General features: G+C 59.9%; 1 protein-coding gene across 6 annotated transcripts in view; it reads right to left on the bottom strand.

The window, feature by feature from the left end:
- Positions 1–12,526, bottom strand: part of ACTN4 (actinin alpha 4) — a 70,077-nt gene that overhangs the window by 1,316 nt on the left and 56,235 nt on the right. For 3 of the 6 annotated variants that reach the window (XM_033127251.1, XM_033127252.1, XM_033127255.1), the window contains exons 10-20: positions 11,714–11,944; positions 10,960–11,107; positions 7,577–7,727; positions 4,922–5,030; positions 4,635–4,775; positions 4,379–4,561; positions 4,162–4,296; positions 3,040–3,219; positions 2,175–2,321; positions 1,219–1,299; positions 82–240 (exon numbers count right to left, since the gene is read on the bottom strand). In XM_033127251.1, the coding sequence (XP_032983142.1) occupies positions 82–240; positions 1,219–1,299; positions 2,175–2,321; positions 3,040–3,219; positions 4,162–4,296; positions 4,379–4,561; positions 4,635–4,775; positions 4,922–5,030; positions 7,577–7,727; positions 10,960–11,107; positions 11,714–11,944 (1,665 nt within the window). Of the gene's footprint in view, positions 1–81; positions 241–853; positions 920–1,218; positions 1,300–2,174; positions 2,322–3,039; positions 3,220–4,161; positions 4,297–4,378; positions 4,562–4,634; positions 4,776–4,921; positions 5,031–7,576; positions 7,728–10,959; positions 11,108–11,713; positions 11,945–12,526 lie in introns of all 6 variants that reach the window. The other 3 variants (XM_033127253.1, XM_033127254.1, XM_033127256.1) reach the window with 2 other exon arrangements.

Raw genomic sequence — 12,526 nt, 5'->3', positions numbered from 1 at the left:
GGACTCTGGGCCACCTGCACCCCACACTGGTCCCGCAGCCCCTCCCTGCCGGCCCCAGGTGCTCCGCTGTGTTTGGCTTACCTTGTCCCCGGCCAGGACCTTGAAGGAGGCGATGACCTGGTCGGCCGTGTCTGTGTCAGTGGTCTCCCTGGACATGAAGTCGATGAAGGCTTGGAAGGTCACGAGGCCGCTGTGGTTGGGGTCAACCACGCTCATGATGCGGTTGAACTCAGCATCGCCCTGCGAGGCAGGAGTGGGCGGGGGGGGGCAGCTTGTGAGCAGGGCAGGGGGGCTGCGCCCGGCCGGCCGGCCGGCAGAACCAAGCCAGGAGGGCAGGGCCCGACCCCGGCGTGCAGGCCACGTCGCCAGCCTGCCTCCAAGGGTCCTGGCTCCCCAGGCTGACTGCCTCACGTGCCCCAGACCGGGGATGGTCCCCCTCTGCTCCTCCCCTCTCCTCCCATGTGTTTGGGAAGTGGGGAGTGAGGTGTAGATCAAACATGTCTGTTGCTCTTCAGCCCTAGGCTCACAAGTTAGCTCTGGAGGGTGGGGAAGAAAGAAAGAGAGAAAGAGAAAGAAAGGGGAAGAGAGCCGGAGCCTGACCTCCTCTCTCCAGGGACTCCAGAAAGGAGGTGGGGGGCTTGGGGAGTCATCGGAGGGACCCCAGCCCCGCAGATGCAGCACAGGAGGGGGAGGTGGGGCTGCACTGCTCTGGTGGAGGGGTGTCCCCGAGGACGTGGAGACTCTGGAGTGGGGTGGCGCAAAGAGGAGGAGGAAGGGGAGGAGGGGCAGCAGGGAGGAGGGGAAGAGGAGGAGGAGGAGCGGCACAGCAGCGAGGGAGGCGGAGGCTGCGTACCAGGCTGTATCCTGTGGAGATAAGCAGCGCCCTGAAGTCGTCGGAATCCATGCTGCCTGTCTGCTTCTGCTCCAGGACGCAGGGACAGCAGAGGAGGCCAGGCCCAGAGCAGACAAGAGGGGCCGCCCCATGTGCACAGCGGGAAAACAGGACAGTGGCAGGAGCAGGGGAGACAGAGGTGGCCCCGAGAGACCAGGTAAGGGGGAAGGTGTCCAGACAGACACAGGGAGGGAGGAGGCAAGAGAGCCGGTGAGATGGAACACACAACGGAAAAGGGTGGAATGGTGAGGGAGGGGAGACAGAGAGAAGGAGAGAGAGAGAGAGCAGTTAATGCCGTGGTCCGCGGGGGCCCAGGGGGCGCGTACCTGCCGGTCATTCTCCACGTCGTAGCCCAGGCTGATGAGGCAGGCCTTGAACTCCTCCGGCCCCAGTGCCCCGCCGTGGTCCTGCCGGGCGTCCGAAGGCAGGTGTGCAAGGGGCGGTATGGAGACCAGGCCAGCGCAGAGGTGGGGAGAGGGGTCAGGGTCACATGCAGAGGGCAGGGGGGAGGGGAACACATGGGGGAGGGAAACACAGAGTTAGAGGTGACACGGACGGACGAGGTGATGGCCAGGGACAGCTGGGGCAGGTGGAGGGGCGTGGGTCGTCTGAAGGGCAGACAGAGGCCTTCTCTCGCCTCTGGGCCAGAGTGGGGTGGGAGCTGAGTGGTGCAGGATTGAAAATTGAGTCCTAGGACTTGGAGGGAGCGGGGAGTGCACCTCACCTCCAGGGTTTGGGGTGGGAGAAAGGGGACTGCACCCCTCCCTGCTTGGGAGGTAAGTGCCCCTGCTTGACAGTGGACGGCTGAGGTCGCACACTCCTACCCAGAGGCAGAAGGAAGGCAGATGACATCAGGCCAGTAGGCCAGATGGGGACTGGGGCAAACTGGCACTCAGGCCCTTCTAAAGGGGCTGCAGAACAAATCTTAATTCTAAGACCAGCATGTGTACGTGCGACTAGATTCACAGGCCAGGTCTCAAATCTCGGGTGTGCTGGAATTTATTCAGTCCCAGGGTCTCACTGACACAGCCCCAGAGACAGGACTTGGAACCGCCCCCCTTTATCTTCCCGAGGGAAAGTGCTCATGCTGTGGGTCGAGGTGATGCACCTCTGCACCCCCTTCTGTGTGGCTGAGGCCCCACCAGCCCATGAGCAGCAGCCAACACTCAGCAACTGTGATGTGAATGAACCGACAGATGCAACGATGGAGGGGGCAAGATGGGACGGTGACAGTGGTGACAGCAGGGAGGGAAGACGCCAAGGGGTAGAGGGAGCCGTTCACCTTGTCGAAGTGGTTGAAGGACGCCCGGAACTCCTGCATCTGCTCCTGGCTGATGCCCTTGGCATCGCGGGTGAGGATCTGGTTCTCCACCTCGTTGATGGTGCGGGCGATGGTGGTGAGCAGTTGCTCCCAGCCCACGCGGATGTGCTGCAGGAGGGGCATGGGCGTGAGTGCAGGCCAGGCCTGTGGGGTCCTGGGACCCCATGGCTGCACTGAGGGGCCTTGGAACTGGATTCTCCCCACATGGAGTGCGTGCGTGGCCTGGATGACTCCCAAATGCCAGTGCAGCCCCACACTCTCCTGGTCACCACATCTGCACACAGGGACACAGGTGTGCCACCCACCTCCTGCCTCTGCCAACCATCAGGGTGCCTATTCTGGTGACAGATGCAGCCGAGGGCCAGAGCCCAATACCTGTGTCGGGATCCACATGGAAACTTTGCAGAGGTATGCTGGGCAATGTGTAACTGGTTTTCTGGTGGGAAAAGGACCCTTTTGTTTTTCCCGGCACGTGTGGTGTGCATGGTCACCATGGATGATTTCAAGCTACCAATATGGTGGTAACCAGCGTAACCAGCCCTGTCACTGCAACCCGGCTGTACAGCCCGTGCGCACGGACTCGGCGCGTGCTGGCAGGACCAACTGCTGAGGCCACCGAGGGCAGGTGCGGCCCTCCCAGCGCTCCAGAAGCTTGTCCTGAGATGTGTGTTGTCATGGTGATGGGAGCGTGTTAGTAGGGAAACAGTAAACATTTTGATCTAGTCTTTTCAGTCCGAGTAAAAGGAGACAGAGGAAGCAGCAGACACCTTTCACACCGTGCCAGTGACAGGGAGAGCAGGGTGGGGGCCTGGCGGGGGCGCCGTACCTCCATGGTGTAGTTGGTGTGCTTGTTGTCGAAGATGAGGGCCTCCTGGATGAGCTGGTGCTGCTGCTCCAGCAGGTCCAGGTTGGGCTTGTAGTCCACGATGCTGCGCTCGTACTGCTTCAGGTGGCTCAGCTGGTCCTCCAGGGTCCCATTCATCTCGATGGAGATGCGCCCGATCTCCTGCACAGAAGGAGGGTGCCGCTGGTGAGGTGGGGTGGCGGGCCCTCGCCTTTGCCCGGGTCCCCCCTCCTGGAAGGCCTGCGGCTCGCACTGTCCCCTCCGGTCCCACCCTCTAGTGTACAAGCAGCCACGCTGAGAGTTTCGTGCCAAGCGCTACACGCGCCTCACATCACTGCACCCTTGACCCCTTATGACGGGCCCTGTCTGCAGACGTGGCAACTGAGGCCCAAAGAGAGCAACTTCTCACAGTAAGAGGCAGAGTCGGGATCTGAACCAGGCTTGGCTGACTTCAGAGCCATGGCCCAGGAACACGGACCATGCCAGCTCCACGGTGGCCATGCTGTGTGGCGGGCGCTGAGCCAGGGGTGCCCTGCCTACACCTGTCCCGGCTATGGTGAGTTTCAGCGAGATTGCTCTGGTCAGCATGTGCCTGGCGCGTAGTAAGTGCTCAGTAAGTGGTGGCCAGAGTCACAGCTGGCATCATTACCAACCTCCCCGTGGCTCACTGTGGGCACATCATGAAGGTCCAGGCTCAGACCATCTTGGTCACAGCTACGCCAGTGCTCACAGCGCATGGCAGCATTTGTCAAGGGAATGAAGTAACTGCTTCACCCCCATTTCAGAGATGAGAAAACTGAGGAGCAAGGTTACACTGCCTGACCTCACGATCACCAGTCAAGGGCAGGGTCAAAACTCGAACCCACGTCTATGTGATTCCTCGGCCAAGCAGCCCTCTGGGGGTGCTGCCATTTCCATCCACATCATCTTACCACCCCCTAATCCCACTAGGCAGTGAACTGGGACCCACGTCCACCAGGCCTCCACGTTCACAGGCGCGGGAGCACAGGAGACATCCCACAGAGGCGGGTGACCTCCTGCTCACCGGGGACTCTTTCCCGACTCTGCCCTGGGCTCAGCGGGGCTGTCACGACAGCGCCTCACCTCCATCTTAGTCTGGATCCAGGGCCCCACGATGTTGGCCTGGCTGGCGAACTGGCGGCGGAGATGCTCGTTGGATTGCTGCTTGCTCTGCTCGTCCAGGAGGGCATGATCCCGCTTGGGCACCAGTTGCTGCACCTGGGGGCGGGATGGAGCAGGAGCGGTCAGCAGTCCCCTCCCCCAGCCCCTTCACCCAGCCACGACGGCGTGCACTGCCCACCTTCTCCCACTTGGAGTTGATGATCTGGGGGGTGACGGTGGTGTAGGGGTTGCTGCCGGACAGTTTGATGTGGTTGCTTTCCGCAATCCTCTGGGCCTCCTTGTGGATGGCCAGGATGGCCTCCCGTTCCCTGTCAGCGTCCGGCAGCGTCGACTTGAACTGGTCGTGGGCTGAGATCAGGCCCTGGGGGAAGAGAAGGGATGAGGGCCAGCCCAGGCCTGCGGAGGTGCCACAAGCAGGGCAGGCTGGGGCGGACCTCGATCTCCTCAATGGTGTGGACGATGAACATGTCCTGGAGGTCCTCCATGGCACTCTCCATCCAGTTGTTGAAGGGGGCTGCGCGCTTGGCATATTCCAGGTGCAGCTGGTCAATGGTCTCCAGCTGCTTCTCTGTTTTCTGGCATGGGTGTGGGGGGACAGGGACAGTGGAGGGAGGTCAGTCAGCCAACAGGAAGGGGAGGGTAGTGGGGAGGTGTCTGAGGGCCCCAAGGGCTCAGAGCACCTCCCCGAGGGCAGGCTCCAGATGACATTGCCCCATCTCACCTCCAAGGCTTCCCTGCGACTGTGGGTCAGAGAGCCGAGGGCGTCCCACTGGTCGCAAATCTTCTGGCAGCGGGTGTTGACATTGTGGGAGTCGTAGTAATCCAGCTCGCTGCGGGCAGGGCAGAGAGCAGTGAGACCCGGCGGAGGCCGTCAAAGGTGTACCTGGACCCACCTGCCCCCATGTGTCCCAGGCCCTGGTGCCAGCGGACATCAACATTGAAGGCTGTTAGTCATCCATCAACCCTCTGGCCCACGGTCCCCACAGACAGGAGGAATTCAAGGGCTGGGGTTGTGGGAGAGGGTAACAGAGAGGGCTTTCTCCTGCTCCCCCACTTTGAATTGCTCTGCAACAATAAGCTCACTCGGGGGACAGAGGGGATGGGCACCCAGAGTGAGGTCCTCAACCAATGCTGCATGCGGACTGCTGTGCATTTAAAGGACATCTAGCAGAGCGCGCTGGGTGGAGCACGGGCTCTAGGGCCCACTCCCCTAGGTCTGAATTCTGGCTGCATAACTCTGTGTTTGTGTGGCCCTGGGCAAGGGAACGCCCTACTATGGACACCTGTTTTCTCGTCTGCCAATTGGTGGTGGCTTATCGTGGAGAGCAAGTCACTCAGTGCATGTGCAGTGCTGAGAGCAGTCCCCGGCACCCAACAGGTAAAAGTAGCAACGGCTACTTATTAAAGGTCTGTATTTATTTTAATGGGTATTAAGAAAAAATACAGAACTAGCTCGCAATCTCATTCTAGGCAATTGATAATATATTTAGGAAAAGAGTGAGCTGATTACGGTTATAGGTATTATTATTCGAATGACGTGAGGTTTGGGAAACACTGGACTGATGCAATCGTTCCTGGCCACCAGCCACGCTCCCTGCCTCCTCACCCCACCTCCTCACCCCCCGATTCCCGTTTCCTGCAGTCCAGACACTTGGATACTCTTAGCAGCAGGGCCCTAGGGAGTCAGGGTACAGGCAAAACCTTGGGGGCCTGTGAGGGGTGAGGAGCAGGGAACAGCTTTGGGGAAGAATAGGACATGGGGACCACCAGATGGGTTGTCTCACCTGCCCGGTGAGCAGACAAGCAGGGAGGATACGGGGTGGTGGTGGGGAGTAGGCAGGCAAGGCTGGGAGAGGGAGCAAGGCTGCGATTCAGAGGCCAGGAGGACTGGGTTCCACTCCTGTCTTGACCACTGCTTATCCGTGTGACCTTGGGCAAGGCCGCTGGCCTCTCTGTGCCTCAGTTCCCCCTCTATATCACGGGGGGGGGGGCATCAACATTTAAGGCTATCAGTCATCCATGCTGGGAGATTAAATGAGCTGGTACAGGTCAAGCCCTGAGTGCTCTGTGAGTTATCACTGCCATTAATCAACGCTCATATGGGTTGTCCATCCAGGCTCGTTCTAGCTGGCCCTCGGTCCCGACTCATCTTGGGGGGAATTGATAGCACCCTAAACAGCCCTCCCTCTCTCTTCTCTAGGGCTACTGTCCAGAAAGCTGCTTCAGGGGCCGCCTGTTCCCTGGCTCAGGGTAATGGGATTCACATGGCTGTTCCCCAGTGCCTGAGGAGGTTGGTCTAGGATTTATTCCAAGTCTGTTTCTCAGCAGCTTCCAGGGGCTCACACGTCAACTGGGGAACCTGCCCATGTCCCACCCCCCACAAACCCTGCAGACATCTGCATCTGTGGCCTCGCCCTCTTTAGCCTAGGCATGCCAGGTGCAGGGGCTCCAGCCTAGGAGAGGCTGCAGGACCCCAAGGGGTGCCTCCAACAGGGAAAGAAGACACTACTTCTGTCTCTGAGTGAGCAAACGGGAGACCCCCAAGCAACTGGGCAATGTGGAGAGAGTGAGTCAGGGAGGAAACCGACCCTCCCCGGCATGGAGCTCTACTGGGCATCACGCTGGGCCCCAGCCTTATAGGAACAAGGAGAACTCTCAGGGTGACTGTGGTGGGGTGGGGGTGTCTGTGGAAGGGGCAGTACTAGCCAAGGATCCTATTTTTGAGCAGACGGCTATTTTAGGAACCCTGCCGTCCCTCCAGGACCTGTGGATTTTCCATGAAGTAATGGCCTGGGCCTCCCACTCCCTGGGTCCTCCCTGCTGCTGGCTGCTGCGCTGGTGGAATAAGGCCACATTCACTGGCTCTGGAGGTTCAGTGTACTAATTGTGTGCACAAGTTTATCTGACTGGGGCAGGGAAGGGAGGGCAAAGAAGCCGGCTGGCTAGAAGCTCTCACAATAGTGTATTCTGAGCAGGAGAGGGAAGGAGCCCGAAGAACAATGGGCTCTCTGTGCACTCTGCAGCCCAGTCCCTCAAGGAGGAGCGGTAGGGGGGGTGGGGGGGGGCTGGGCTGCGCCCCCCCTATCAGGGGGCCAAGGATCTCCTGGGTGTGGCAGGCAAGAAGGTGGAGCCGAGGGACCCCTGCAGCCTGAAGAATCAGGACAAGGGGTCAAAGAATCTAGAGAGCTCACTGTGTTTCTTATCCAGGGTTAAGACAAGATGGGCAAAAGGCATCACCCCATGAGGCGCTGGCATGGGAACGGAGGGGTGAGGGAGACCCTCCTCCAGGCGTGAGGCAGTGGTGGTGCCGCCCACCACTGCTCTGGGTGGGCGGTGGAGGGAAGTGGGTGACGGGACCCGGGGAGCCCTCACTTACTTGAGCTCCTGGGCAATGGCCGCAATCTGCTCCACGCGGTCCTGGTGTGCGGCCAGGTCGCTCTCGAATGCCTCGTGCTTTCGGATGAGGGCTTTGATGTCTGACAGGGTGGCCGTCTCATAGTCCCGGTGCTTCAGCATGGCTTCCTTCCCTGGGTGGGCGGAGGGCAGTGGGCACTGAGACAGCAGTGCAGGAGTCCAACCAGAGGCAGGGAAAATGGGACAGACCCCACATCCTGCCTATCGAGGATGGCACCACGCAGGCTAGAAACTTCTGGAACCCTTTACCTTGCCCTTTCCAGAGTTCTCTAAGCCCAACTATGTCCTGGATGGAGCTGGGAGACACTGTGGTGGTGGTGGGCCTGAGCCAGATATCCCAATTCAACCTGCGTGTTCTAATCTTAGTGTCCTACAGCGATACGAAACCCTGAGAACCGGACTATATTACCATGGCTGGAAAGGTGGACACCATCTGTGGAGAGCTGGGATCTGGAGAAGTGGCTAAGGGTGCAGCCCATGCCTCAGCAGGGGAGGGGAAAGAGATGTGTTCCAGTCAGGGTTCTTCCAGGAGCCCACCCCTCTGCCTGCCCCCTGGCACATTGGGGGCTGGCTCCCTTGGGATGGTGGCCCTATCTACGTGTCCTACACTGTCCTAAGGGCTTTCCACGTGCAGTGAGGTGGGGCCCATCATCAGGCCCTTTGAAGGAAAGGAGAAACACTGTTATTAGTCCTGAAGTCTGGCTAATTACACACCTCAGAACAGAAGCTCAAGTGAGCCCAGTAAGCATAGTAAGGTATTACAGAACTGGGGAAAAATGCCAGTCTGGAAAGGGGCACTGCTTCAGGTAAAGCTGCGTTAGGCTGCCCCTGTAGTGGCAGGTCAGAGACCCCCCAACCCCACCCTCAGCTCAGCACCAGAGCTTCAGACCAACAGCTGCCCTCCTGGTGCAGGGGGATGGCACGCAGTCTCTCCCGACTCTCCCGGCCTGTTCCCTCATCTGTGAAATGGGGCCAACACCAGCACCTAGTCTAAAACCTCAGTGAGGTGGTGTTCGAGAAGGGCAGGCATGGAGCCAGGACCATGGCATGTGAGCCACCCCGAGGACAGGGCCTGGTATTGGCAGGCAGGAGGCGGGAGCCTGGGAGACATACCACCGGCCCTGCCACCCCAGCCCTGGGGTAGGAGGCTCAACCACAAAGGCAAGCTTGCAATTCCCTTCCCCAAATTGCTTTCTCCCACGGCTGGGAACCCGAAATAGTAGGTTACCACTTCTCTGCCTCAGCAGAGTTTCAGCAAGGGCTGGCAAGGGGTGCTCTGGAAGACTGGGAGGAGCGGGCCACAGTCACGGCGACGGCCACCTTGGATGCAGGCCAAGGGGCAGGCACGGAAGTGACACCGGGCTCATTTTTGTTTTTTTCCTCAACCCTGGACCCTCAACCCTGCAAGCTGTGGGGGATGGTAAGAGACCAAGAGGTTGGTCTGTCCTCCTGTTTTGCATAACTGGGCGGTGCCGAGGCCGCCTCGGATCTGGGGAATGGAGTGCGCAGGCCTGCCGGGGGCTCCGGGCTGACAAGACCAGAGCCAGATGCCAACATCCCCACACACCGGTGGGGAGGCGCGGGGGGGGGGGGGCAGGGCCGTGTGGAGGCCACTGAACCAGTCAGTCTACCCTGGCACAAGACTGCGCCAACTTCTCCTAAACACCTTCCTATGCAGGCCAGGCCTGAGTCATTCCCAGGAAGGGAACTTGCTGGGCCTTCACACCCACACCCCTGGGCCTCAGGAGACCATCTTCCCAGGGCTTCCGAGAGCCCCAGGTAAGGGACTGAGAGCTGACAATGAGAAGGGAAATCCAGAGGAAGACGTCCAGAGCCTGTGGAACGACAGTGGTGATACCGAACATGGATGGTGACAGGAGGAAACAGTTCAGTCGGAGTGCGTGGAACATGGGTGCAGGAAAACCCACTGATGTGCACAGGGGCCCTCTGATGCGAGAAATGCCAAAGTCTGACGGCTTGTGAGCTGCCCGGGCAGAGACCTCACCTACCTGGGAAAGGACTGCACAGGGAAGAGGCTCAAGACGTGTTTGTGGAATGAATGAATGAACAAATGAAGCAAATGGCAGCACGCCCCCTCTTGGGGGGGTAGAACCTGCATACCACCTCATCCCCGCCTGCAGGCCTCCTCCTCGCCTGCCCTCCGGCTCTCCCTCTGCATTCCTCCCCGGCACAGGCTGCTACCGGACAACAGCCTCCTGAGCTAATGTGAGCAGGGCAGCAGTGGGGCTGCAGCAGGGACATGGTGACGTGGGCCCAGGTCTGCGGGTTAAGCCGAGCTACATGTTCGCATGCTGGCAGGGGTGGGGTCTCTGGGGGGGGGTGTCTCAGCATCTGGCCAGCGTTGGGGCTGCTGGGAGGGGGGCTGCAGGAACCCCCAGAGGCTCAGTGAGGACCTCATGGTGAGCTGAAGAGGTGGGAGGGATGCAAATCCACCCTGAGCAACACCAGGAAGTGTGAAATCTGCTGGGCAGAGTGGCGGCAGGGGGCAGAGACACAGTGGGGAAGGAAGTGGGAGGGTGGGAGTCCTGTGGATGCCTCTCGGCTTCCCAGGCACTGGCCGTTTCAGGCCCTGGTATCTGGAATCCCAACCATGGTGTGGGCCCTGACCGAGGGCCAGGGACGTGATGGAATTCCACATCCCGAGCCAAGGAGCCAGGCAGCTGCAGAGCAGCCGAGACACAGGAGGCACTGCTGCCCTTGTGGGAGAAGCCGCCCTGCAGGGGGGCCAGGTCCCTTGGACGGGGGGCTCTGGGACAGGGCAGAAGGTTAGAAGGCGCTCCCAGGCTGGGCCACAGAGAAGGGTGGGTGGCTGGGGGTCAGGCGGCAGAGCCAGGAGTGGCTCTGGCCCTGGCTTTTAAGGACTGTGCTCAGGAATGCAGACCCATCCAGCAGCAGGGCTCTCCACTGTGTGGCCTCTGGTCACAAAGGGTGTGGGAGAGGGAAGGCAGTTTGCATGCAGGCTGCCAGGGATGGGAGAGCCCACCCCCGCCCCTGACGGGGAACGGTCACTTCCCTATGGAGCTGGGACGGGGCTCGGGGCTCGGCTGCATTCTTGGAGGACTGGTCTCTGGACCCAGGAAGGGGCCCACCTGGAAGGACTCGCGGAGGCCAGAGCAGACGGGCAGTAGGAGGAGCAGGCCCCAGACTGGTTTCTGCTGCCCAGGGCTGGACGAACCCAAAGCAGCATTTCTGACATGTGCATCCCCAAGCAGCAGGAAAGGAGGGTGGTGTGTGCGTTTGTGTGTGTGTGCATGCGTGTGTGTGTACGCGTGTCTCTATCTATCCGAGGGGCAGGAACCGAGTGAGGGAGCCCGAGGGCCATACCATCGGTCCAGGCCTCGTGGATGGAGGCCTTCTGCCGGAACTTCTCTGCCAGGTGGTCGAGCCGCTCCAGCCTGCGGATCTCATTCAGCAGCCACTCCTCGTAGCCCTTCTCGGCCTGCTCCAGGTGCTGCCAGCAGTTGTTGATGTCCTGTGGGGGCAGGAGAGGGCAGGGCTACCACGGGGGCTGGAGCATTCAGAGGGGCGATGCTTCCCTGAGGGATCCTGATGGGAAGGCCGCAGAACGGGGGGCTGGGTCACGTCTACCCCGCTTTGCTACATCCATGAGCCCAGATGGGGCCCGGCACATGGCAGGTGCAATCAGTTCTTCTGGATTAAATGAATGAATGAAAAGGAATGAATGCCATGGATGGGGCTATGGGACCCAGCAGGTGACTCTCCAGGGAATAGTATTGTCCCTCTGTGAGAAGGGGCCTCAAGCACTAGGGAGCCATGGCTGACTGGGGTGCCAAATTCAAACAATTCCACACAAACTATGTGTGGTTTGAGGATGGGTGTAAAACTCTAGGGAGTGATGGACTGATGGGGGTAAAGTGTCAAGTATACCCCTACCGCACCTCTGCACCCCAAAGGCTCCGCACATTCTAGTTAGCAAAGACTATGCTGGCCAAAAAATAAGCCTGGGGTGGTCTGGAGAATCTGTAGCCCACAGGCGGCAGGCGGGGCTCAGGAGCTGGGCCACGCCTCCTGGGCCTTGAACACCCTCAGCCCCTCGGCCCCAGAGCCCCGCCCTCACCGAAACCATCCTGCCCTCAGAGGGCATGAAGGCGGGCCGGTTGCTGAGGCGCAGCTTGGTCTGCAGCGTGTTGAAGTTGATCTCCAGCTGGCACTTCTCCTGCACCTTGGGTGGCTTGTGGACACGCCGGTAGTCACGGAAGTCCTCCAGCTTTTGCTGCATCTCTTGGATGGTCTTTTGGGGAACGCGGTCCTCCAGCCAGGGGATGGTGCGTCGGATCCACTCCAGGAGCTGTGGGCCCACAAGAAGCCATGTGGCATTGGCAGGGGGCCCTCAGAATCTGACAGGGCCCCCCGCCGGCTCATGGGCACATGGGACCCGGATCATCCCTGCTCCCCAGCCTGACTTCTCCACGATTCTTGTTGGGATCCCACAGCAGGGAATTCTATGAATGTGTGCCCCCGTGGAACCACTGGTTACTTGCTGCTTGTGTCTTTGCTCCTGGTCTTCCCTTTCCTCAGATCTAAGCAGGACCCCTCCTTGGGTGGCCTCCCCCTTACACCCCACCACATGGCCCCGCTGCCACCGTTGCCAGGGTCTCACTGACTGTCAGTGCCTCAAGAGCAGGGCTGGAAGCCCACCTGGCTCACTAGGGGGCAATTAGTGCCACGCACAGGACCTGAGACGTTAAAAATTAGAAAGTAAACTGAAAAAGAAGGCAACATGTATTGTTATGAACCACTCATGTCTTTGATGGAGGACAGGGTACAAACAAGCAAATAAACTGGAAATTCTAGACCCATCCCAGGAGAGTAAAATCGGTTCTTGTGCAGCATAGATCTGCTCAGAGAAGTGGTTCCCAATGCCAACTTC

This window comes from Rhinolophus ferrumequinum, chromosome 15, assembly GCF_004115265.2.
Source record: "Rhinolophus ferrumequinum isolate MPI-CBG mRhiFer1 chromosome 15, mRhiFer1_v1.p, whole genome shotgun sequence".
Lineage (NCBI taxonomy): Eukaryota > Metazoa > Chordata > Mammalia > Chiroptera > Rhinolophidae > Rhinolophus > Rhinolophus ferrumequinum.
The sequence above is the reverse complement of the archived record's forward strand: the minus strand, read 5'-3'. Positions and strand labels throughout refer to the sequence as shown.